Genomic DNA, 25,540 nt, shown 5'->3' with positions numbered 1-25,540 from the left:
TCCCTATTTTTTTTTAATATGGGGGATTTTTTTTTTAAATGGTAATGTTGTACATCCTAAATCCTGGGACATTTCAGGGAGAGCATGAAAGGGTTGTTTTTCACTATTTACATATAAAAAATAGATCTTTCTTCTATTTATTTTTTCTTCTTTCTTTCTTTCTGTCCTGTGCTGCCTCTATCGCGATCCTGCAAGACATCCAAATTATAAAAATATGGCGTTTGAAGCTTACCAGAAAGAGTTCCACTCTTTCGGGGTGGGGTGGGGCGGGGGGGTTGTTTGCATCAAATGCCTCTCGGAGGAACATTCTGGTTTATTTGTAAACAAAATGGACAAGCTGTCTTGTAGATTGGTACAGTATGTCTAGAGTGATGTGGTTTGGATTTATGTTTATGGGCCGGCCTTGTCTTCATCAGGCAAGTCATGTCAGGAATGTGTGCCGCCATGGTGTGGTCTGCAAGCGAAAAAGCCATCAACGATGACAACAACAACACTAACACACACAAAAAACCTTTCTAACTAGAATCCTAACTACAGAGGCTTTAGTGGCGGTAGAATGAAAAAAAAGGAATGCTTGTGGCTAAAACCTTGCACAATAAGGGCACATGGGATCCGACTTCAAAGGCACAAATAGCCAATTTGAGAGCAGAAGACTAATTGGTCAAGCCAAGGGAGGCCTGGACGGTCAAAGCAGACATTACATAAAATGTGTGTCTAGCTACGATGTCTTCTCCACTGCCGCCCTTCTTTTTTACTCTAGAGAAGGTGCACAGGCTCCAATCTGGATCAGGACACTAGTGTAGGGAGACTTTTAAGATCTGGATCATTAGAGGGCATGCCTACTCTAGAGTAAAGATGAAAAGAAGGCATTGCTGCTAAACACGTGTGCCTGTTTTAGCCTTTTGTATCACTTGCATGCCGGGCCCGGCAAAGCTGGTAGTAGGCCCGGGCCAGATGGGAAATGTAGGCCCCATTTCAAACTGCTCATTAAGTATTTTTAATCAGTTCTAAATACAAATGAACTAGAATGATTTATATAAAAAAAAGGTAATGGCAAGCACTTTTATTGAAGATGTATATAAGACATCACTTCTTTACATTCAGAAATGCTTTACATGCTTCTCTTTGGGCAAATTCATCATCAACAACAGAAAAATCAAGCAACTTTGCCCAGGGGGACTCGGAGTAGGCCTCCTCAAAATCGTAGCCCCATGCCAACTTAGCCCCACTGGCCCAGCCCTGCTTGCATGTTTCTCATGCTGTCTCTTTATCAATTCATAACACACTCAATGACTCCTTCCATATATACAGAGGGGGCAGCAGGATCAAGCCCACTAGCCCAACCACAATGTCCATTGACAAGGGCGCACACACATGCACGCACGCACGCGCGCACACACACACACACACACACACACACACACACACACACACACAGAGTTGCAACTTCTCATCGCCACCTGCTTGTTCACCTGCCTATTGCTGTGGCCCAGATGACACAGGAGGAGACGCAGGAGACTTGCTCTCTGCCTGTCAAGAACGAGGAGCAATACATATACTACGCCATTTTATTGCAGATTCTATTTGTAAGATTCCTAGTTTAAATTAGCAAGCTAGTTCCTTTTCCCCCTATCCCCCCCCCATTTTTTTTAGCCAAGACAGAGAACAAAGATGAAGTCCCTTAAGTATGGAACTAGACATTGCTGTGATATAATCGATATCATAAGCATAGCCATGCGTATTAAGGCGGTGGAAACAAATTCCCGAATGCTGGCATCTATACCAAGTGTGCTAGTTACGTCCCACTAGGCACTCCGCTGGCTTGGCTCGGGTGCATGCTGAACTAAATGGAAGCATGCTCGCTTCCTCTCCCAGAGGGCAATTACCACAGTGTCTGGCTTGGTACATTAATAACAAGCAAGCTTACATTTTCTGTGCAGCTAATTTAAAATATTGTTACTGTACGATGATCAAAGTCTCTCTCTGTGTGCAGAAAGAGGAAAAAAATAACATTAAGAGGGATAGAAACTGCTGTTTCATGTTTCTGTGGTTCTTTTTCAAGATTTGTATGTCTTACTGTGCAACCCAAGGCATATCGACACAGAAGTAAGTCCCACTGAGCTCCATGGGACCTACCCCCAGGGCAATGTGCATACTAGTGCAAACCTTGTTGCTCTCAAAGTGCTTGAGGTAGAGGCCTTTACCAAAGACTTGGCATCTTTTGGACTGGAAATGGTGGGGATTGAACCTGCAACCCCTGGTATGCAAACTAGCTACTTTACCGCTGAGCTGTGGTCCCTCTTGAGGTAGAAATTCCTTAATGCCAGCATATCGTTCCTTATTATCTGAGTAGCACCTATGCTGGAAGAACAGCACTTTCACTTACTTTGCGCTTGAGACAAAGGGGCTGTTCACACAACATGCTAACCCAGGGTGGGTTGTCGTTGAACCGTGGGTTGGCATATTGTCTGAACCCAGTACATTTTCTGCAGGGTGGCTTATTAACCATGCAGGATGACTTGTTAACCACCCTGAAAAAAACCCATGGGTTCACAAGATGGCCATTTTGAGAAAACGTTCTGCAAGTTTCCCCATGCCCTCTAGCGAGGATTTTTCTTCCACTGTGGGAGCGAAGGTAGAATTGGTGGAGAGGACACAGAGAGAGGGAGGCAAGCCAAGCTGATATTTTGTTGACCCTGGAGCATATCGCCCCATCTTTCCTCTGTATTCTGCTTGGTTGCCACGCGAGCCACAGAGGAAGGAATGTCTTTCTCCAGGCCAACACAGAAATGCAGTGGGCTGACAGTGGAGATTCCTGTCCCTCCTCTGCCCAGATCCACTTAGTAGATGGCACATTTTGTTACTAGCCTGAATCTCTGCACTATGAGCAGAACAGGGACTTCCCTCCCCCATGGCCAACAGGCTACTAATTTCTTAGCAGGCTAGTAAACAACAACAACAAAAAAGTCTAGTATCTTCAGTGGACTCATTTACAATGCTGCCCCTTCCTCCCCCACCACCCAAGTTAAGCATAAAAGTGCTGCCTTGCAATGTTTATACTTTAAAAGGCTTTACTTTTAGAGTGTGCAACAATAAGATGTACCCATCCTCAAGAGTCCCCCTTCCCACTGCTCTGGGTGCCTCATGGATCAAAAGTGGCCAGCCCAGAGCAGGAACTCACACAAGAGTTGTGATGGAAAAACTCTTCTGAGGTCAGGTAATTGCTACCCTGTCTGCGCATTAGGAAAAAATATTATTTTCATTTCTTTACCAACCCATAGCCAAAGCTGTCTGGACAGTTCACAACAATTTATAAAAATACAAAATACAGCACAATAAAATAGTGTAAAAAATTTAACATAGAAAAATTAAAACAATGTAAAAAAAACCCTAAAAACAAATAAACTGTGTTGTCTTTTCCTAATAGTCCTATTCTAAAACAACAGGCCTAGATGTCTCATCATAAACTATTAAATGCCTGGGGGATGGTCTTTACCTAGTGCTGAAAGCATGACAGTGTTGACGGCAGGTGGGCCTCAGTGGCAAGATCATTCCATAGTTGAGGGGGGCCACCACTGAGAAGGCCTTCTCCCTTGCTGCCACCTTCTGAGCCTCCCTTGGAGGTGACACTTGAAAGGGGGGCAGATGTTGATTGTAGTGTCTAGGTATGCTTAGGAGGAGCATTCCATCAAGTATCCTGGTCCCAAACCATGTAAGACTTTATAGGTTATGATTCCAGCACCTTAAATCAGGTTTGGAAACATGCAGGCAGCCAATGTAGGGGAGCCAGGATCAGTTTTATATGCTTGGACCTCCTGGTCTCAGTAATCTGGCAGCAATGCAAGCAACCAAACACTCCCAAAGTAGATTTACCAACATTCCCTGGCAGAGGCTGAACACAGAGGTAGGACCAAAATAATGAATCCTGCAGCGGTACAAAAAACTGTCTGGTGCTCCAGAAGCCAGGACTAGAGCAAATGGGTGGACGTTACAAGGATACAGATTTCAGACAGAAACCTGCCATCAGTGGAAGCTATTCAATAGAGGCATTGTCTGCCTTGGGAGGGGAGAGGCTGTCTTTCGCTGGAGGGGCTGGAGGGATTTACGTAGTCTGGATGGCTGTACTTCAGGAAGTGGGGGACGTGTGGCTCTCCAAAAGAAGTTGGACAGCTACTCCCAGCATGCCTCACCATTGTCCATGCTGGCTAGGGCTGACGGCAGTTGTAACCTAACATCTGGAGGGCCACAAATTGTCCACTCCTACTAGTTACAGCTTGCATGCAGTACAGCAAGAATGCAAAACTTCTTACAACCCAAGAGCTGAATTCAGTTTCAGACAAGCTTCAGGGGACCGAAGCCCAGGACTGGGCAGGTCTGAAGGCAAATTGGGCAGGCCAAAAACACCAGCCGATTTCAGCTTAAAATTCTTACTGCCAGGAACAAAGCCTTAGAAGAAGAATTTAAACCTTTCAGAAAGGCAAGGAATCACTGCACAAAAGCCTGGATGATTGGGAGAAGAGGCAGAAGCCAGGAGAAGGGGTGATCTGGAGAACCCTAAGGGCCAAAGCCCCCAGGCCGGAGGTCCCATGTCAGTGGAGTAGAGGGTTGAAAGAAGATCACCCAAAAGGTGCCTTTATGAGTTTCATTCATTCATTTCTCTTGTGGCAGTTTGGGATTTACCTTGAGGGCCCAGGAATAAGTGTCCTTCCTTCAACAGAGCCGTGTGCGCTTGCCAGTCTTTGGCGCCCTCAGATTCACTTGGCACACTTAAGTGATTAGGCAGAAAAGGCTTATGGACAGGGCGACTTTGAGCTTATTTGCCTAGATACATTGTATTTTGAGGGCAGGAGTAGGAAGAAGAAAGACATCCCGGACAGAAGGCTATTACTAAAGAAACGGAAGCCACAATTCTATTTAGACAACTCCCAGTATGTCCCAGCCAGCATAGCCAATGAGATGATGGTAATTGTAGTACATAAGAGCCATGCTGGATCAAAACAAGGGTTCGTCTAGTCCACCACTGTTCACACAGTGGTCAACCAGCTGTCGACCCACAAGCAGGACACAGGTGCAACAGCATCCTCCCACCCATGTTCCTGGGAACATGGCTTACTGCCTCCAATACTGGAGGTAGCACATAGCCATGAGGACTAGTAGCCATCGATAGCCTCCTCCTCCAGAAATTTATCCAACCTTCCTTTATCCAACTATCCAAATTGGTGGCCATCACATCTTGGGGTAGTGAAGTCCCTAGTTTAATTATGTGCTGTGTGAAGAAGTGCTTCTATTGGGCACCAGGTTGGGTGAGAAATGCAGGCAGGAGTTTTGTGGGAGATTTTTCTGTCTAAACATGCATCAGATTGTGCCCTAAAACCATTAAAGTTGGCTGAAACTCTTGCTTCACATGTCTGCTCCATTACTCTGGTGTGCTGCAAAAACTGTATTCAATTATAATGTCGTAGGCGGGGGTGGGTGCCCAAACCATATAAAAAGCAAGAAAACTTCTTTTTTTCCAATTAAAAAACTTTCAATACTTCTATCCAGAATACTTTTATTATATGGATCATCCTATACAATGGCATTTTGATTATGGGGAAACATTTACAAATGGGGAGGGGATGTAGTTTCATGACTTCTATTATTCTCCTCCCCCACCCTCTCCCCCACCATGCACACTCCACACTCATTTTAAATGGCTGCTATCAAATACACAAAAAGTTATTGCTTTGTCAACACACACCTCAGATTAGATCGAAATCTTCAGTGGCAAGAATGGAAGATTTATCTTTTCTCTCTCTCTCTCTTGTAAAAAGTCTTTTAAATACCCAGCATAAAACAGTACGTAACCTAGTAGTGTATTGAGCTTACCCATTACCTTTGGGGGGATGGGGAGAAGGGGGCATTTAAAATCTGAAGCCCATTTAATAATAAAAAAAAGTATTAAAATGTTCACCATTATTTACAAATCCCATTAAATTACACATAAATAAATATATACATTCAACACAATGTTTTCCCTTATACACAAAAAACCTCCCTGGATATATAATATTTGGCCTATACAGGCAAAAAATAATAATTAAAATTATGTGCCTATTCTTTCAAGTTTTTTTCCCATTTAAAAAACACAAGACCTGATGATATGTATAAAGCTGCAATATCCTGGCTTTTTTTTTTTACTTTTTAAGTGGATTTAAAAGACATTTCTGTATTTTATTTTTATATTTAGCTTGAACTCATTTTTCTTTGTGATAAAAAAAGATTTGCTACAGTACGCTTTAGTGCTTGCTGCCCCTATTCATATCAGTCTTGCAGAAGCCACACTTACATTAGAATACACCCAGAAGTCTAAAATATTTCTTTTTTTAAAGTGATACCAAGAAGTCAAATCTCATCAGACACATTTCAGCCTTACAAAACCGGGCGCCCTGCAGAAGTGTTGGACTACAACACCTGTCATCCCCAGCTAGGGAAGAGAGGTATTGCGATCCATTTGGAGGACACCCAAGTTTGGGATATTATGTCAAATTCATACCAAATTCAATCTTAAGCTTTTCAATTTCCGGTTACAATTCTGGATGCCTTGCAAGCAATTCAGATGGTCTGAGGCTAATACTGCATTATGCTCTGATGCTGGTTTCTGAAGAAATACTAGGATCCCACATATAACCTGCTTGTCAGAACCTAGACCACTCTCCTAAAAATTGAGTGAAATCCTATGCATGTTTAGGCAGAAAAAAGTCCTACAATACCCAGCATGCTGCAGCCAGCTCTGCTCCAGCCAGAGTTGTAGGACTTCTTTCTGCCTAAACATACATAGGATTGCACCTTTAAAGCAAGATCATTCCCCACCCCAACTTCGGGAGCACCGAAGGGCTCAATGGAGTTCTTAAGTGCCCCCCTCTGCCCCTTGGACTAACAAGCCAATGCACACCTCCCATAGAGTGATACAGACGGTCTTGCTCCACAAGTAACCTGCGTGCACACACTATAGCCTGGTGCAGACCCAACACAAATCCATGTTTTAAGTGTTACATCAATGAGCCTGCTCCAGCTTGCATGCTCTCCCATCCCAATTCATCCTCCAACTCAGCTGCAAGAAGGAGACAACTAGAAACAGCCGATTCCTCTTTAACCATCGTTTATTGTTACATCTGAAAAGGATTAACTTTGGTTAGTGTCAACAAAGATTCACTGAAACAAACCAGGATCAAACCGTGGCTAAATGATCCTGGTTTCAACAAACCATAGTTTAAATAAACCGCAATTTGTTCTTTTCAGACAGAACCTTAGGGTAAAGCAGGGAGCAGATGTTTCCAACTGCCTTCCTGGCGGCTGCACAAGAGAAGGGAAAAGGGAGAGCAGAGCCCAAGACTTAAGCAAGACACTCATTCATGTAGCTCTAGAACAGAGGTGGACAAAACACTGACCCATAGGCCATATGCGGGGCCTGCCACCCTCCATCCCCCCCCCGACAAATTAAGGGGGATTTGGTGGGGGCAAAAAGCATCCGTAGCAGCTATGGAATGCCTACAAGCTAAATTTGAGCCTTTCAGCACTCCGTAGTGGCTATGGAGTGACCAAAGGGTCAAATTTATCCGCTGTGGACACCTTTTTTTTAAAAAAAACAAACAAACCCTTTTATATTTATTTATTTATCTATTGGCCCAGGGTGGGGGCGGGTACAGTTAATGGAGGGCGGGTCCGGGAAGGTGAAAATGATCACTGATTATTATTATTTATTTATTTTGCGGGGGAAGCATCTGCAGCAGCTACAGAATGCCCAAAGGGTCAAAGCTAAATTTGACCCTTTCGGTGCTCCGTAGTGACCAAAGGGACAAACTTATTTATTATGGACACCATTTTTAAAAGTTATTTTTAATTCTTTTTAATATTTATTTAGTTATTTATTTTCCGCCTGAGGGAGCCAGGCTGCAGGAGAGAGCGGATGCAGTGTGTGAAAATGTCCGGCGGACCTTTTCTAGTTGCCAACTCCTAGTCTAGACAAATGGTTTAGTGTTGAGTCTCAACCGGGCCACTTCTGTAGGTACTCAAGAGGAAAGGATGGATCTTGCCCAAAAGTATCTAAAAACAGCACACAAGAAATATAATAATAGATAGCACCACTTTTTAGTGTTTAAAGAGAATTGTACCCATATTGCCTTCCGGTACCTGGTCCCACAATTTATGAATAAGAGCAGCTTTAAAGAAGAGGAAGAGACACATGTCTCTCATGGAGGATCCAGAAAGGATGCTTTAAAAAAAAAAAGAGTAAAAAATAAACACACCCCAAAGCAAATTGTAACAGGTATCTACATGCCCTCTCGGCAAGAAGATCTTAAGTCTGTGTGCGAGAAAAAAGTCTGGCTTCTCCGTGTCTCTCTCTCTCTCTCACTTCCGGTGCTTGTCCATCTTCTCGATGCCTTTATTGGTTTCGGCGGGGCTCTGTTCCCCTGCATTCATATAGCTTTTGTCCGCTATTTTGAGCGCTTCGTTCAGGTAGTTCTGGACGGAGGTCATGGCCGCACAGATTGCAGCGCTCCCAAAGCCGTGCGTGATCAGGCTGAAGTGAGTCAAGCAGCCCTGGATGCCAGGGTCTAAAATCGGGCTGGGCCTCGTGTTCCCAAGAGGGGTTCGATCCTGGGTGAGAAGCTCCGTGAATTCTTTACAGATCTGTCTGCAAGAGACATACACACACCGATTAACAAAAGAGGCATCAGCCACAACACCTAAATCAGAAATAAAAGCAATGACATTAGCTCTGTTGAAGGGGTGGGGAACCTGAGGTCCATGAAGCCAGCCTTCCAGGGCTTCTCAGGGTGGCCATGCCCCCTTTCCCACAACCACCAATCATTTGGTGATTTCCCAGCTTTTCTGAAGTTCTTTCCCCATTCTGAAAGGTTGAAACGCCTCTCCTAAAAGCTTAGTTGCTGGCAGTGAGAGTTTTAACATAAATATGCTGGTAGTTTGAGGTCTTCCCCTTTTTCCTTTTGCTCCGCCCACTACTGGAATGCGCCCCCCTCCCCCTGGAGCATCTCTGAAATGCAATCCAGCCCACAGGCTCATAGAGGTTCAACACCCCTGCTCTACTGAGATGGACCAATACTTTTATGAGCGAAGGTCACCAACAACAACATCATTGCAATGATGCAGAACAAAAGTGCCATGGAATCTCCTCCCCTTCGCCCCACACCCCAGCAGAAATGTTTATTAGGTAGAAGAGCACATATAGCTTGGACTCAAGTACAGCGTAAGACACAGGCACACACGAAATCCTGTAGCTGCTGCAGCCAGCCAGACGCACAAAGACTTTTAGAGCTATGCTCAATGGAGTAAAAAATGGCTAAGAAGAAAGTAAAACCCATCCCATTTTATCCTCAGAACATAAGAACAGCCATGGTGGATCAGACCAAGGGTCTCTTTAGTCCAATATTCTGTTCACAGTGGCCAACTAGCTGCACACAGGACATGAGTGCAACAGCACCTTCTTATGCTTGTTCCCCAGCATAGGTATCCTGCCTCTGATACTGGAGGTAGCATATAGCCATCAGGACTCGTAGCCATTGATAGCCTTATCCTCCATGAATCTGACCAACCCCCTTCTAAAGCCATCAAAATTGGAGGCCTTCATCTCGCCGAAGAGAATTCCATAACTATATACTGTGTGAAGAAGTCCTTTGTATCTGTTCTGAACCTCCCACTCATCAGCTTCATGGAATGACCCCCCACCCACCCACCTGGCTCTAATATTTTGAGAGGGAGAGAGAACAGCCCTTTGAGGTAGGCTAAAACATAGTAAGCAGTCATATATACCGTATTTCTTCGATTGTAAGACGCCATCGATTCTAAGGCGCACCCCATTTCTAGAGCTGTTACTTTAGGGGGAAAAGTGCATCTTAGAATCGAAGAAATACGGTAGTACCAGATCATTTGTCTCATCTAGCTCCGGATTATTTACACTGCCTATCAGCAACTCTCCAGGTTTTTAGACAGGACTACCTGGAGAGATCAGGGATGGCAGCTTTCTTCTGCATGCAAAGTGTGGGTTCTACCACCAAGCCACACACCCTCCCTATCAAAAAGGAAAACTTTCTTCACCCCATGGAACCTGAACCCATGGCCTTGACGTTACCAGAATCACAGCCTGGCCAGCTGAGCCACCTGGCCACTTGTAATATTAACCCACTCCTTATGCCTTGGATCATAGGGAGCCTGTTCATCCGCTCTGACTGGTGGGAGCACTCCAGGACTTCAGACAGAGATCTGTGTCATCATTTGATACCTGATCCTTCTACCTGGAGAGGCCAAGTGTTAAACTGGGAACCTTCTGCATACAAAGCAAGTGCTCTACCACCGAACTACAGTCCCTCATGACAGATGGCAACTGGCACCAGATCACCTAGTGATTGTCATCCTGAAAGGAGAATTGAACCTGGATCTCCCCAGTCCTAATGCAACACTGAACCACACTTGCTCTCAATAGTCATAGGACAGTATATTCCCTTTTGCCCTCTTTACCAGCAGAGTTCCAGTAGAGGAGGGGAAATGGAAGGTCTGCCACGGTGGTCTGCAAGATCCTACAGCCCAGGGACACCATCAAGGGACCATAGGACTACCCCTAGTGTTGTCTTATTTAACCCATTTCTATTGTGCCATTCTTCCAAGGAGCTCAAGGTTACATTTGAGTGGCTCAATCTAATGTTAGTCCTCCTTAGTATAGGCTCATTGAAATGAATAGGACTTAAGTTAAACTAACATTAAATATAGCGCACTCCCATTTTATTCTCTGTTGGGTGAGGGAGGAGGAAGAAAAATAATTCCTCAAAATGGGTATGAGAGACAGAGAGACAGAGAGAGAGCCCTGCTCTGATCACACTCAGATCTACTACAATAAGTTGCAAAATGCGCTACAGTACCTAGCTGGAAGAGACAGTTGAGAGAAAGTGGTCTCAAAAAGGCATCAGGACCTTCAGGGTTTGACTAAGATAATACAAGCACCTCGAATTAGGTCCAGAAGCAAACAGGCAGCCAATGACATTTTAATAAAAACTAGAGTGATAGCATCTCAATGATATCATTGGAATCTTAAGGGCTAGCAACTTGGCTTTTATTTTTAATTATGGCCAACATTCTTAGGAGCAGATTTTGCGGCCAACCAACATCACATTGTGCACATTTCTGACCTCCTTTAGAACACAACACCTTGGTTGAACAATTCATGGTTATGGCTCAGAGATTGCTATAAACTGGCCTTCTCCAACCTGTTGCCTCCAGATGTGTTAAGATTACAAGTCCCAGCATTCCCAGCCATCTGAGAGCTGTGGTCCAATACATCTAGGGAACATCAGGTTGAAGAAGGGTGCTATAATCCGACTTCAGAATCCAAACAGAATTAGCCTTTTGCTCTTTTCCTTCTGTACGACCTTCTGCCTGGATCTGCTTTATTAATCAGTTGAAGGTTTAGTAACAGGAGAACTTCCACATTTGCAAAGGTAATGGAAGCAGTAAAACTGGATCTACCTCTTACTGCAGACCAATGGCTCATGGGGAAGTACCTACAGATTTCAAAATATACACTGAGCATAGACCTAAACCAGCCAACAAGCTTTGCAGACATAGAAATGTATTCTTAGGTGCACCCAGGAGACTTTGCACGTTCCACAGTTTTTTTAAAAAAAAAATCCCACAGGGATCACTGGGATTTGTGCCATTCTTTGATCCTGCAAATGTTTTGATCCTGCGAATGTTTACCGAGGCATTATTATAGTGAAAAGCTGCTCATTTCCTCCCATTGTCATTTTAAGTACCGTTTTCAAATAGCTAGTTTTCTACCCCCAAATGCAAAAACATGGAACCCACTCTCGTTCAGGAAAAGCCGCGTTTGGGAGGCAAATTGCCTTCATTCAGACTCTCTTTTAAAAACCTCTCTCAGTTCACTTCAAAGATAATTTTTCACCAGTAGATTCAGTAAAACAAAACAAAAACAATATGCACCCAAAAGTGTCCACACAAATCTCAACAAATATGAAGCTGAAACCATGATGCCCATGCCAGATACTGGAATACATCGTCATATAATTCATGCCCATTCAGTTACCAGGATACAGCTAAGCCAGATTTTCCCATCCTGGTACTTTCCAGGTGTGTTGGGACTACAATCCACAGGATTCTGGGAGTTGTAGTCCAACACATCTGGAGAGTATCAGATTGCATAACTCTGGACTATATAATACCAGGGTATATCCAACTTCTTTCTTATTTTTTACAGGATGACTATAGTCTCATAAAACAGCACAATACGAAAAAGCAAAAGACGTTTGATAGGTTTAGAAATTGAGGAATTCATCTCAACTTTTAAATCATCTTGGCTTTTAGTACTTCTCACTCTCAGAACTTCTACTTCTAAAATGGAAACCGTGAAGTACAATCCAACCAAAGTTAACAATTTTTAAAAAAGAATTATCCACTGGCATCCAATGCTTTTGCATGAGCAGAAAGCCTGTACATTAATGTAAGGAAGGGCCCCGATTTCATTTATTCCCCCTGTAGCCTGCCTTCACCCACCCACCCCGACACATCCCACACTGTACTGGAAGGTCCCCAGCATCACTGCACAGTTTGTTGAGGGACAGCAAGTGGTCCAGGAGGTAAAAACGAAACAAAACAGGGGTCCCACTTTAAAAAAGCTGAAGTGCTTTCCCTCCACACAAAAACATCTTCGGACATGATGCATCAATTTCAAAATGGGAGACAGATTAAGAATGCAATCCTCCTTATGTTTAGACAACAAAAAAGTCCTACAACTCCCAGCATGCCCAGGCAGGGTTTTCTAGAAGAGGTGGTACCAGGACTTCAACCTGCCTGAAAATGGCAACCCTCTTAGACCCAACACATGGCACACTCATTATGGTTGTTCATGAGAGAATAGTTTTCCAGAAACTCAACTATTTATTACTGCAACTCACTGGGCAAACCCAGGGAAGGGGGGAAATGGGATTGGGGGGAAAGGACACATTCAACTCAGCTGAAAATTGTCCCTGGTTTCTGGTCGATCTAGGCCTAGAATTGTTTTGGCTTTCCTGAGGAGGATATGCAGACTCAACCAATAAGGAGCGGTGAGAAATGCAAGCCTATCAAATCTGCACCTCCCAAACTTAAACACAAACTAAAAGTTTGTCACCCAAATCCATACATTTCCAAAGTTTTGATGCAGATTGCAAAAGAACAACAAAAACATACAAAACCCTGGAGCCAGCTCTGGTAGAAGGCCTTCAGCAAGCCTCAGCAACTTCCCTTCTGCTCCCCCAGATAATGGACCTTATATGGTTCTTCTAAGGATTATTGAGAAAGAATTGTTTTGGACATCTTAAGGGTGCTATGGCAATGCTAATTATTGTTGCCCAACCAAGAGGCTCCTGTCCGGACAAAATACCTACTTTGCAGCCAGCAGCATGTTCTTCCTGGTGGCCATCTCATTACGACCCAGATGGGGCCGAGTTAAGTATTCAGCCACAGCTTTAGAAGGAAATTCAGTTTCACAGACGTAGCCAAAATCCCGGGCAAGATGTACAGCTTCGCCTTGAAGTAGGACAAAGAAAAGAAAAGTTTTACTTACTGGATTCCACCCCAAAAGATAATTGTTTGCAGGAGAAATGTCCACATGATATTTGTCACTTGCATGATATGCCCTACTTAAGACCATGATGTCTAGTGGATTTTTCACCAGGCTTATTATTTATTTTTTAAACTAGCTGATATGCCCGGCGTTGCTCGGGCCCCCTAAGCTATATGTCTGCAAGGTAATCATCTTAAAGTTGTATGCCAGAGCTAGGCATGTAAGTTAACTTTTAAACAAATTAAATTGCCCAAGGCATGCTGGGAGTTGTAGGCCCTCTTGCAAAGATCCCAAGGCAGTTTGTAGGTTAAGCTGAGAGTCAGTGACCTTATTGGGGATTAGAACCTGGATCTCCTGAACATTTTTGTAAAATGTCAACTGACCGCAAAAATATTTATTTATTAATTACATTTTTATACCGCCCAATAGCCGAAGCTCTCTGGGTGGTTCACAAAAATTAAAACCATGAAGAACATAATAAAACAACCAACAATCTAAAAAAACAAATACAAAATACAGTATAAAAAGCACAACCAGGATAAAACCACGCAGCAGAAATTGATACAGGATTAAAACAGTAAAATTTAAGTGTAAGTTAAAATTAAGTGTTAAAATACTGAGAGAATAAAAAGTTCTTCAGCTGGCGATGAAAGGAGTACAGTGTAGGCACCAGGCGGACGTCTCTGGGGAGCTCATCAAGTTTGGAGTAAGCCGCTAAGAAATGTACACCCTAAACAGCAACTGAAACTACATAGATTGCTCAGAACATCACGTCCTATGCTGTTGATGAGACTTGATGACACTCCCATCAAACAGCTAACAAAGCAACTACCCATTTTAATGGATCTGGATTCTACCCAGACATCCACTCCAAATCCAGTTAAGCAAAAGCTGTAAGCAGATTTAGCCCATTGGCACCCAATGGACTGGCATCCTAATTCGAAACACTTTTGTTTGGAAGTAAGGGCTGGTTCGTATGTGCGAGTTCATCACTCAACTGCAGGACCAAATGTGTGAATGAAATATCACAGATCAAGTGCTACAGATATAACTAGCCTATTACTTAGAATAATCTGGCTGTTTGGTTTTTAAATACCCAAACCAAAAGACATACTGATTTTCAATGGAGGCAGATCATACATTGACCTACCACTTATCACATACAAAGCAACCAAGGAATATACATGCGTTGTGAACTAGGCCAGGGTATTTCAGTTAAATACTTAATTGGGGGACGTTTAAGCCTTGAACTTCAAATCTATTACATCCTGGCTACACAGCTTAATTGGGCTATAAATATGCACTCTATTTTTAGGAAAACAAAAATCTGCTGATTTTTTTAAAAAAAATTAATAAAGCATTACTCTCATTTAGTTAACCCCTGTTCGGGTTTCTGTTACACTCTCTCCCAGACTTCCACAACATCAGTTACAAAGCACAATTAAAATCAGAGCTGGAAGGGATTTTAAAAGGGCTTCTCAGGCCATTTCTACACTAGCCTGGTGTAGAGGGAGGGAGGGGGGGAGGATCTCACGAGATCCTGATCAAGAGATCCTCCCCTTCATCCACATGTGGGCACAACATCCCGGGATGAAGGAGGGTGTCGTGCCCACAGTTTTTAAAAATGATTTTTTTAAAAGGAACTGAGCGCATGTGCGCTCCAATGAAATGTGAGATGTAAAAAAAACCAAAAAAACCCAACTCCACTCCCCCCCCCCTTCCAGGCCAGTTCCTTCCCTCTTCTGCTGCCCGCTACTCACGGGGAATAGGGAAGAAGTCAGGATGGGCGGCTTTGGGACAATCCAGAGACTGCGGGAAGAATCGGATTTTCCCAGGCATTATTTATCCCTGGGAAAACCCACGCTCATCCCCCCTGCCACCGGGAATCCCTGTGCGTCTTATGGACCAACCGTGACCAGACCGCATTTTTGGGCTGGTGTAGAAATGGCCTCAGTGTAGGATAGACAATGCAGGGTACAACTACAGCATATCTCACAAATAGCCACCTAACCTCTGCTTAAATCCCTCCAGTGAAGGAGAACTCATCACCTCCTTGGGGAATCTGTTCCATGGTCAAACAACTCATATCATAATGACATTTCTCCTAATATTTAGCAGAAAATTGCTGTCCTGCCATTTCCACCCATTGGGTAAAGTCCAAGATAGAGTAGACCCACTAATATAAATGGGACTTGAGTTTGTCATGACCAACTTATTTATATCAATGGGTCTACTCTCAGTAGGACTTACATTGGATTTTAACCATCCATTCTAATCCCACCCCCTGAAACAACAATGAGCATTTTCTCTTCCACCTTCTGCAAGAAGACAGCCCTCCAGGCACTGATTTCGGAAACCATTCTGACCTGAATGTCAATGGAGACAGGTGGCAATTTTATGGGCCAATTTCACTTGCTGCTGCTGCTGCTACTGTTTGGGCTTTATTTTAAGTTGGGATTTTGTTTTTGCATTGTACTCTTTACAGCAGGAGTGGGCAACTTGGGGCCCTCCAGATGTTTTGGACTACCACCCCCATAATCCCTCACCATTGGCTATGTTGTCTGAGGCTGATGGGAATTGTAGGCCAGAACATCTGTGCTGGGCCAAAAGTTCCCCACCCCTGCTTCATAGGCTGCATTGACTGTCTTCATTTTACTGCATTCAGTTGAAATGGTTTTAGGATCTCATATGCTACTTTGGATACTTTTAAAGTAGAGTAAGAAAGTAGCAACGTAAACTCTGTGAAAAGCATAGCAGAGGTTATTTCTAGGGGTGTGCACGGACCCCCCGATCCGCCCCACGGGCCAATTCGAAAATTTCGGATCAGGCCCGCTCCGCTCCACGCCGCTCCGCCCATAGTCCGCTCCTCTTCGCCGCGAAGCTCCGGCTCCGAATCGGAGCTCCGCAGTGGAGGGGAGTGGTGCCAGGTAAGGCCCCCCTCCCTCCTCTCCCTTACCTGCAGAGCCCGGTAAGGGACCAAGGGGGAAGGGGCCTTACCTGCGTCCGTCCGCAGTCCCTTGGCTTCTTCAATTGAGCACGTGGCTCAACCAGGAAGTCTGGGCCGTGCGGCCTAGACTTCCTGGTTGAGCCGCGGGCTCAATTGAAGAAGCCGAGGGACCGCGGATGGACGCAGGTAAGGGAGAGGAGGGAGGGGGGTTTACCGGGCCCTGCCGCTGTCGCCTCATGGGCAACAGCGGCAGGGCCCGGTAAACCCCACTTACCTTTGTTGCGGAGCTCTGGATCGAGGCGAAGGATCCGCCTTCACCTTGATCCTCTTTGCAATGCTCCGCTGGCCCCCCAATCCTCTTCGCCTCCCCTTTAAGGGGAGGCGAAGCACCCCGCTCCGCTTCTAATTCGCCGGTCCGATTAGAAGCGGAGCACATCCCTAGTTATTTCACACATTAAGAACATAAGAAGAGGATTATGTTGGATCAGATCAAGGGTCCATCTAGTCCAGCACTCTGTTCACACAGTGGCCAACCAGCTCTTGACCAGAGACCCACAAGCAGGACACGGTGCAACAGCACCCTCCAGCCCATGTTCCACAGCAACTAGCATACATGGGCTTACACATTAAATACAGCAACACCATGGCCAATCTCAACTCTCTGAAGAACATTTATATGCAAGCTTGCAAACACTTCCATCACACCTGCATTTTACTTCTTAAAAAAGCCATTCACATATAAATATAAATATTATAAAGCCTTATAATATAGTTCCCTTTTTGCCTAGAAGATGCTTGCCAAATGTAAGCAGCAGCGACAACAAAATCCAATCAATGCAAGGCCCACAATTTAGGAAACTGGAACGAATTCTGGTTGCAACCCATCTGGAAGTCAGACCCTTTAAACTTCAATAAAATAAATTAGGGAAGAGTTCTGGGAATTCCACTGGGAAATGGGTCCATCATTGAAGTCAGCTGTGCCAGGTCATTTACATTTCCCCAGTCCCAAGTTGGCTTCCAGAATGAGAACTCCTGTTTTGGACTCCCATCTCTTCGCCATGACTTTGAGGTCTCATTAGTAATTTTTGACTCTTCTTCCCAGCATTTTATGGGTTGCTTTTAGCTATGTTTTGTCTCAGTGCGGCTTTCTACAGAGCTCCTTTAAAAAATAAATAGTGGATAAAAACTTTCCAAACTGCCTGGCTGGGCCCACACCAGTATGCCTCGAGACATACGATGTTGAACTGCAAACAGTTCCTACAATCTCATGGGAGAGGCTGCATGAGTCTCTGATCCCCTACTCTGCTTCAAACAGATCAGTGATTTGTGCAGAAAATGGTGGCATAGTGCAGTTTACGTCCACCATAAAAGCAAGCTTATTTGGCCAGCAGAGTAAGTGTTGCTCCAATTATAATCTGGGGTGGGGGTGATGGGGAGTGTGATTTAGATATCCAAGTCCCTCCCCTGAACTTGCAGAGGTTTTGGACTAAAACTCCCATCAGCCTCAGCCAGCATAACCATTGGTCAGGGATGATGGGAGATGCAAAGCAAAACATCTGGAGTCTCCCAAGTTGGGGAAGGTTTTTGTAAGACTTCCATGAGAATGAAATTCATTGCTGATTACACAAGCACAGATCAGCTGCTCGTTCACAAGCGAGTTACACGGAAGTAGTAAATTTATCACCGGGAGAGTAAACAACACAGCAAGGGTGGATTTTGCTGTGTATGACAGCTAGATACCCAATCCTCTGTCTGGGCTTTCCTACACATGGGTAACACCAACCACATACATACACAAAATCTATGTTCTGCATGATGCCAACGGCCAACTGGTTTTAATGCTTGTTTCTCACACTCCAAAAGCTTCCTTTCCTCTCTACTCTCTGCCTTTTTCAAAGCAACTGGTGGGTCACGAGAGCAGCTTTACCACCATACAAATATCTGGCCTTGGGGAGTGCATCCCCAAATGCATAATGGTGGGTACCATCTGAGACATCTGAAGACTACCATTTTTAAAAAAAATCTTCATGGGGAGCCTGCAAGTTTACCAAGAATGGCTTTAAATAAAAAAAAACCCATCAAGACTGACCTTCCACCAATGATGTCAGTAGTGTCACATTTGCAGCTTTCCTTCTGCCAGCCGGAAGGTTCAAGCCAATTTTGTCCAGCTTCTCCCTTAGCGACCGACCACCGTTTTTAGATTTGGCCCTGTATGCGGTGAAAGAGTTGGAGCGTGTTTTATTTAGCTGCCTTTCTGAAGAGGTCACATTTCGAAGCAATTGGAAAACGCCAAGTTACTGACATTCAATACAGTTCTGTTGGGGAGGCCGGGGGTGGGGGGGGACACCCACGACAAAACAAGCTCTGACCTACTTTTTAACGCTCCATCACATAAACATCAGAAAGCAAGATCAAAAAGAAAGGAGGGGCGCAAGAGAGGATACGCTTTGCATTTACACCATCAAAAAAACATTACCATTACGATGACAGACATAATGAAAATTCAAACCCTTTATAAGCACAGATCATCAAATGAGTTTTAGTTGAGTGGGGGACATTAACCAAGATTGCGACCCTAATTCATTGACTTAAGCCATCCAACCATCCCCAACCCGGTCCCCTCCAAAAGAGCTGTAGCCCAACATGTCTGGAGGGCTCCAGGTTGGGGAAGGATGGTATAATCCATGAAGATTACAGGCTGCCATTTATGGAAGAGCATAGGAACACCTGAATACGCTCTCCCCACTCTTCCCCACCCCATGCTCCAGACCCCATCATGGATCATTTCTCAAGCACACCAACAGAACTGGTTTTTATCATGAAAGCATTTTTTTAAAAGTACAGTGGCCATGCATCCTACCCTGGAGAAAACAGCCCTTTATAAAAAAGCATCCTTTCTTTGAAGGAAACTCCAGTGTAAAGCTAAAGAACCATCAGAAAGGAGATTCTGGGCATTGAAGTTGCCCATCAACAGTTAGCCCTTGGATAGCAGACTGAGCAGCAGGTGAGAAGTATTTCTATTTAAAGGCACAATCCTATGCATGTTTAGACAGAAAAATATCCTACAACTCCCAGCGTTCCTCAGTCAGTATTTTCTGTCTAAACGTGCAAGAGGATTGCACCCTAAATTATCGTTAATTATTTCAAAATTGGTGTCTATGCATATAACTTCGCATAAGCAACTGTTATGTAACTCCGTGTCCTCTTTTCTGGGGATAGTTTAAGTGGCCACCCTATTAAAAAGTAGCCACAACTGCTCTTAAAATACACTATTATGAACCTTGCTCAGAACCTCATCTCTCCCTGTAGAAATTTGGGTGACTAGCTTTTGAATCTTCTGCTGCAGCTGCACCTTTAGCAGCAGCTCAATATGCAGATATTAACAAGTGATAATGTTAATTGCCTTGCTGTAAAGTCACCTGAAAAAAATGTGCACCTTAAAGGCATAGGAGTAGGCTAGACCAGGGTGGTGGTGGTGGTTTTTTCAGGTCAGGTGGCAACCATAACATCTTGAAATGGTATCCCCGATTGGAAATGTATGTAAATAAATCAGTGGACAATTGATTTACGTGAACACCATTTAAATATTGCCCATATATGGTTGAGCAAGACAACCTGAACTCTGCACAAGATTTATAATTTTAATTTTTTTGATTTGAGGGGAGAAAGCATCATATTAACAGGAAAAGAGAGCTCGTTTCTAGACCTGTTATAGCACTTTTCAATTCTGGAACTGCAAAGGGTGCCAAAAGAGAAAAGCGAAAGTGTGAACACAACGCTTGGAAATAAACTCCATTAGGATGCAGTGTTTGTATTTCGCTTAACAGGTTCACCAAACTCTTTGAGGGACAAGACAGTATATTCACATGCAGTTTGGCTTAAGAGAACACAAGAAGGCCGAGTTATAGGAATGGTTTGAGGGTGCTGGGCAGTAAAAAAGAACGGGGGAAGAGTCACAGGCTCCTACCTTCTGAGAACCCCTCCCAGCAAAGAAGCGTTGAGACATTCCGGAGGAGAGAGTCTTCTTTGAACCTCTGCTACTGTCACTTTGTATTTAGACGTCGAACTGAGGAGAGAGAGTCGCCCGGGAACAGAGCAGAATACTTCATTGGGATTGATCACTACCCCAATGAGTCCATCCTTCTGGCAAGGGAGACCTAATGCATTGTTTTTCGTTAATGAAATGGGACCTAGAGAACCAAGATATACAAAACAAAACGAAAAGGGAAAAAGGATGGTGTGTTTCCCCACTTTCTTAGGGATGCCTAAATCTTTACAGTTTAACATATCTCTTTACACACAATAAATCCACTAGATTTTATTAACCAGTTAAGAAAGTCTTTCCTCAACCTGTTGCCTCCCAGTTGCTCTAGACTATAATAACAATAATCCCTGGCCGTGGGCTGATGAGAGTTGTAGTCCAAAACAACTGGTAGCACCAGGTTGGGATGGCTTCATGGTATGCCCCAAATAGATTTCTCCTAAAGTTGAGGCTTTATTAGTACAAATTATCCACTTAAAAATAACAAAGAAAAAACCCTGTTTTTGAGACCAAACTTTTTTTAAAAGGCAGATGACCATCCAGAACACAATGACAAGCAATTCCATTGATGTAAAAAGGACTGCTCTTTTATTATTAAGCAACGCTAATCTTTTGTCCAACTGTTAAAGAAACTTTGGGCACCATCTGTCAAGAGCTCAGCATTGTTCATACCATTTATCTTAATGGGAGTTAAGTGCAGGCTCATTGTTTTCATTGAAATCAATAGATATGATGTACTTAGCTAGATGGGAAGGCAAATTAAGCTACTTTTTTTTTAAAAAAAAAATCTAAATAAAGATTTCCACACCCCTAAGAGAAATGCTTATTATTATTTTTTATTATTATTATTATTATTATTATTACTACTATTATTATTATTCCACAAAGTTCATTTCACTCTTTCCCTTCCAGTTGCTACAACCTGAAATAGCATCCTCATACTGCAGAGATTATAGTAAAGGAAGCAAATCAATGGAACTTTACTTTCTGCTTCGCAAATCTACATTTCGTTATCATTATCTATTTTTGCTGGACTGAGCAAAACAGGAAAGGGTTAAACCATCACGCCCAGTACTTGAGGATTCTCTAGGGTGAGACTGACAGGAGAAAAATATTTCAGCCATGAGCGAATTCTCAAATCAGCACAGTTTACAGCAAAACATTTCTGCTTTTGCTCAGACACATTTTTTCCCCTCCAAGTCACCCTGAAGTTTCAGACAAAACCCTCCATTTGACTTTAAAAAAGAAAGTCAACAAATTGGGGAGGGAAAGCGGAGTCAGCAAGGAACAAAATACAAGATGATCTACCTGGCTACTCCACACCCCCTGCAAGCGTTATAAATACAACCAATGGAAGCTTTTCCATGTAGATCAATGTTAACCAAGCCCGCTGCTCAGCCATTTAGAAGTGTCTGGCAGCTTAATTCATTTCTCCGTCAGCAATTTTACTGGCATCCCTCCTTGTTTGATTGTACCCATGCAAGTGTGTGCATCTACATCAAGAAAGAAAGACTACACTCCTTTAAAAAAAAGCCATTAGTGGATCTTTCTAATATTGAAAGCAATCCACTAGAAGTAATATTTGGAGCCAAGGCCAGAATTAAGACCTCTGCCTGAAGCAGTTATATTTCCTAATTCATTTGCCCAAGTTAATGGCAATCAACAGAAAGGCAAGGTGAAGGGAGACTTATTGTAAATACTTGGGTTCAATACCAATTCTTCCCCATATTAGTATGATAAAAGGTTTATTCTTTCTTCCCAGTCAACCACTAAAAAGTATTCTAAAACACAACAACAACAACAACAACAATAATAAATCATCCAACTATAATTAATCTGCATTGGAAATGAACTATATAAGGTTCTTCCAGGTAAAAAGACCACATGAAAAATGAATCAAAAATTTAAAAAAGCATCTTCTGTAATATTTGAGTTTCTGTCATCCATATCCATAGGTAGTTCCTTAACTGGAAGCGCTCGCCAAACCAATGTAATTGTACAGAAATTTGCAAGGGTTAAAACAAATTAGCGATCTCTGGAGAGGTAGCAGCAGTTAGCCAATTTGTAGGTTATTTAATTTATCAGAATATGCTTGCTGCTACAGCAATTATTAATTGTTCCCGGGGAAATTACGGCTCAAAACCAGATAACATTTGCACAAGAAACTTTTGCACAAGAAAATTTAATAACCCATTTTAAATCCATTTTATTGGATCCAAATTGAATCCTTGGAATAAAACTGGCCTTTTCAGGCATTGGTATGTAAATAAACATACTCTAGTCATATCCACAACTAACTTACTTAGGAGTAAATGGGTTGTGGAATACAGCCTCAGGCACACATGCCAGCTGAAGCAAAGAATTTGGGGCTGGCGGGAACAAACCCTATTTCATTATCAAGGAACTTCCTGGTGTGTGTGTTTTTTTTAAGAAAAAAGCCACATGAAGGGAAATCTTATTCCAAAACAATCTACCACCACTAAGCCAACCTTTTAAAGTTAAAAATGCCATCTTTTAAAGACAAGAGAAAAACAAACAGCAGAATGCAGACTTACTGACCTTTTCTAATGACTGTCTGGTCATGCATTAATAAATGCTGATCTTCCACATTCTGGAGAGAGAATGTGATTTTTTTAGAACACAGTTGTGGAATAAAATTTATGACCCATCTCCCCATCCCCCATATGTAGAAATATACACGTATACTTTATGATCTTTCCCCTAATGAATCCTGACATAAGCAAGAACCAAGGGACTACTTTATAACCCCCATCCAAAACATATTAATTGCAGGGAACAACTTTTGATTTCAGCAATATTTCCACATATTGGCCTCCGCCCAGCAAAAGTTAGTTCTGCCTAAGCCCTATTGAAACCAATGAGATTGGCAGTAAGACTGCAATCCTACAGCCTTTTACTGGTAGAGCAAGTCCTAGTGAAAACAGTGAAGCTTATTTTTGAGTAAACGTGTGTGCAGCTCATTCCTATGCTTAACTTAAGAGTTATGTCTGAGTTAGAAGGGGCTGTTTGTGTGTTTAGGAGTGGATCCTCATACATTTAAGTACCCACTTAGGCCCACTGGTTTCAACAGGGATCCTGGCATTGCTACCATTAGCTGAATTTCAGCCAAGGGATTTAGGAGCCACAAATGTCACCAAGGCATTCTCACTAAGGTTTAGTGGTGGTGGGCCACTTTGGGCCATCCATGGGACACTTTCTAGCTTCCAGCCTCCTCGGGGGCGGGGCACACTCCTGTGGCCACCCAAAGGACCAAAAATAAATACCAGTGGCAAACTGCTACCAAGACTCAAAAGCTACAATTGGCACTTTTAAGTCCTTGTAGTGGTTTGGGCCAAATTTCAGTAGAACGGGGCGGCAGTAGGTGTGGCAGGGAGTCACGCTCCGGGCCACATGTTACCCACCCGTGAAGCTTTAGGCTGCAATCCTATACCCCTACACAAGAATATGCCCCACTGAACACAGTAGGACTTATTTCAGAATGGGCATGTATGGGGTCAACTTGTTAACAACCCTAATGGCACAATCATGGATTCAGGAACAGGGAACATTGCAAAGTTCTATAGGCCTTTTTGGAAGATTGGCTGTGAAAAGGTTAGACTGTGAAAAGGTCTCGCTTCTATTGTGCAATGGGGTTCTAATCTATTTTGTTTCAAGCAGTCATTTCTGGAGTTTCTCCCTGCTCTTTCTGATTTTACTTTTATTTCTTAAGATATTTTGTAAAATCATCTGGGAGGCTGTCATGCTGCAAAGTTAACTGCTACCCTCCAGCACCATCTTAAATGAGAATCAAAAGTCTTTTTTTTTTGTTTGTTTTAGAACTCAAAGCCCATCTCTTCCTTGTACTTGAGTTCTTGAGCAAATCATTTCTCAGTCCTCCTTCTAAGAAATGAGTGACTGGCCATGCTCACCATAGCTGCCATATTATTATTATTTTGAATGGCCGAGCCACGGCAACCATTTTGTGAGAGCACCCATGACTCTCCCAAAATTCCAAGCATGTCCACTGGCCCAAAAGGGTTGGGGACTCTGCAATTATTCTCTTTGGCCGCTCTATGGCACAGACAGTCTGCTGGTTTTGGAAGCAAGTGTGTTGAATGGAAATGAAAAAATTATAAGGATGTCATGTGCGGTTTTAGTCTATTGAAGTGTGGGGTATCTGCTGAATGGACCCTAGAACCTCTGGTCAATGATGCAGAAGAGGTGGGGAGGGGTTCCAATGGGCTTAGCACAGTGGCTAAGGCTGCAATCTCATACACAATTACTTGGGAGTAGGCCCAATTGAACTTGGTAGGGTTACAGACGTGAACTTGTTAGAGCTTAATTTTTATTGCTAACACTGCCTTTCTACCAAGGTAGCTGTCACTAGTCCAAACACTCTTCTATTAGCAGTGCAGGAATCATACAGACTTCTCTTGCAGGGCTGCACTAAAGATTATTGAAAGGTATGTAATTTGCTTTGCTCTAGGTTAGGGTAGGCAACCTGGTGCTCTCCAGATGTTTTGGGGTCCACTCCAAAACATCGGAAGGACATGAGCTTGCCTAGCCATGCACTAGAGATTAACAGCCAGGTCACACAATGAACCTTGGTAGATGGAACAAGCACCAGGGATTAAGCAGCATCACTCAAAGCACTATATGAATGCTAAAGAATATTTTATGGGCTTTATGGAGCAATGCATGGGATTCATGGTTCTCCTCCATGGCATTCAGCTCCATGAAGTTTTTTTTGTGTGTGTTCCATATACAAGATTATATTCCCACTGTGGTTCTAATCCCCACTCAGCTATGAAGATCACTCGGGGACCTCATGCCGGGCACTACTCTTCTCAACCCACCCTACAGGGTTATTGTGAGGACAACGTTCTATGTGTGTGCGGATAGCATGCACATAGCCTTGAGCTCCTTGGAGGAAAGG

General features: G+C 43.4%; 1 protein-coding gene across 2 annotated transcripts in view; it reads right to left on the bottom strand.

Moving 5' to 3' along the window:
- Positions 1 to 8,383: 8,383 nt before the first annotated feature.
- TFAP2C (transcription factor AP-2 gamma) overlaps positions 8,384 to 25,540 on the bottom strand; it is a 33,272-nt gene continuing 16,115 nt past the window's right edge. For both annotated transcript variants that reach the window (XM_063146454.1, XM_063146445.1), the window contains exons 3-7: positions 23,164 to 23,215; positions 20,530 to 20,752; positions 18,652 to 18,770; positions 13,437 to 13,578; positions 8,384 to 8,677 (exon numbers count right to left, since the gene is read on the bottom strand). In XM_063146454.1, the coding sequence (XP_063002524.1) occupies positions 8,392 to 8,677; positions 13,437 to 13,578; positions 18,652 to 18,770; positions 20,530 to 20,752; positions 23,164 to 23,215 (822 nt within the window). In that variant the 3' untranslated portion in view covers positions 8,384 to 8,391. The remainder of the gene's footprint in view (positions 8,678 to 13,436; positions 13,579 to 18,651; positions 18,771 to 20,529; positions 20,753 to 23,163; positions 23,216 to 25,540) is intronic.

The sequence above is a fragment of the Elgaria multicarinata genome, chromosome 1 (assembly GCF_023053635.1).
Source record: "Elgaria multicarinata webbii isolate HBS135686 ecotype San Diego chromosome 1, rElgMul1.1.pri, whole genome shotgun sequence".
Classification (NCBI taxonomy): domain Eukaryota; kingdom Metazoa; phylum Chordata; class Lepidosauria; order Squamata; family Anguidae; genus Elgaria; species Elgaria multicarinata.
The sequence above is the reverse complement of the archived record's forward strand: the minus strand, read 5'-3'. Positions and strand labels throughout refer to the sequence as shown.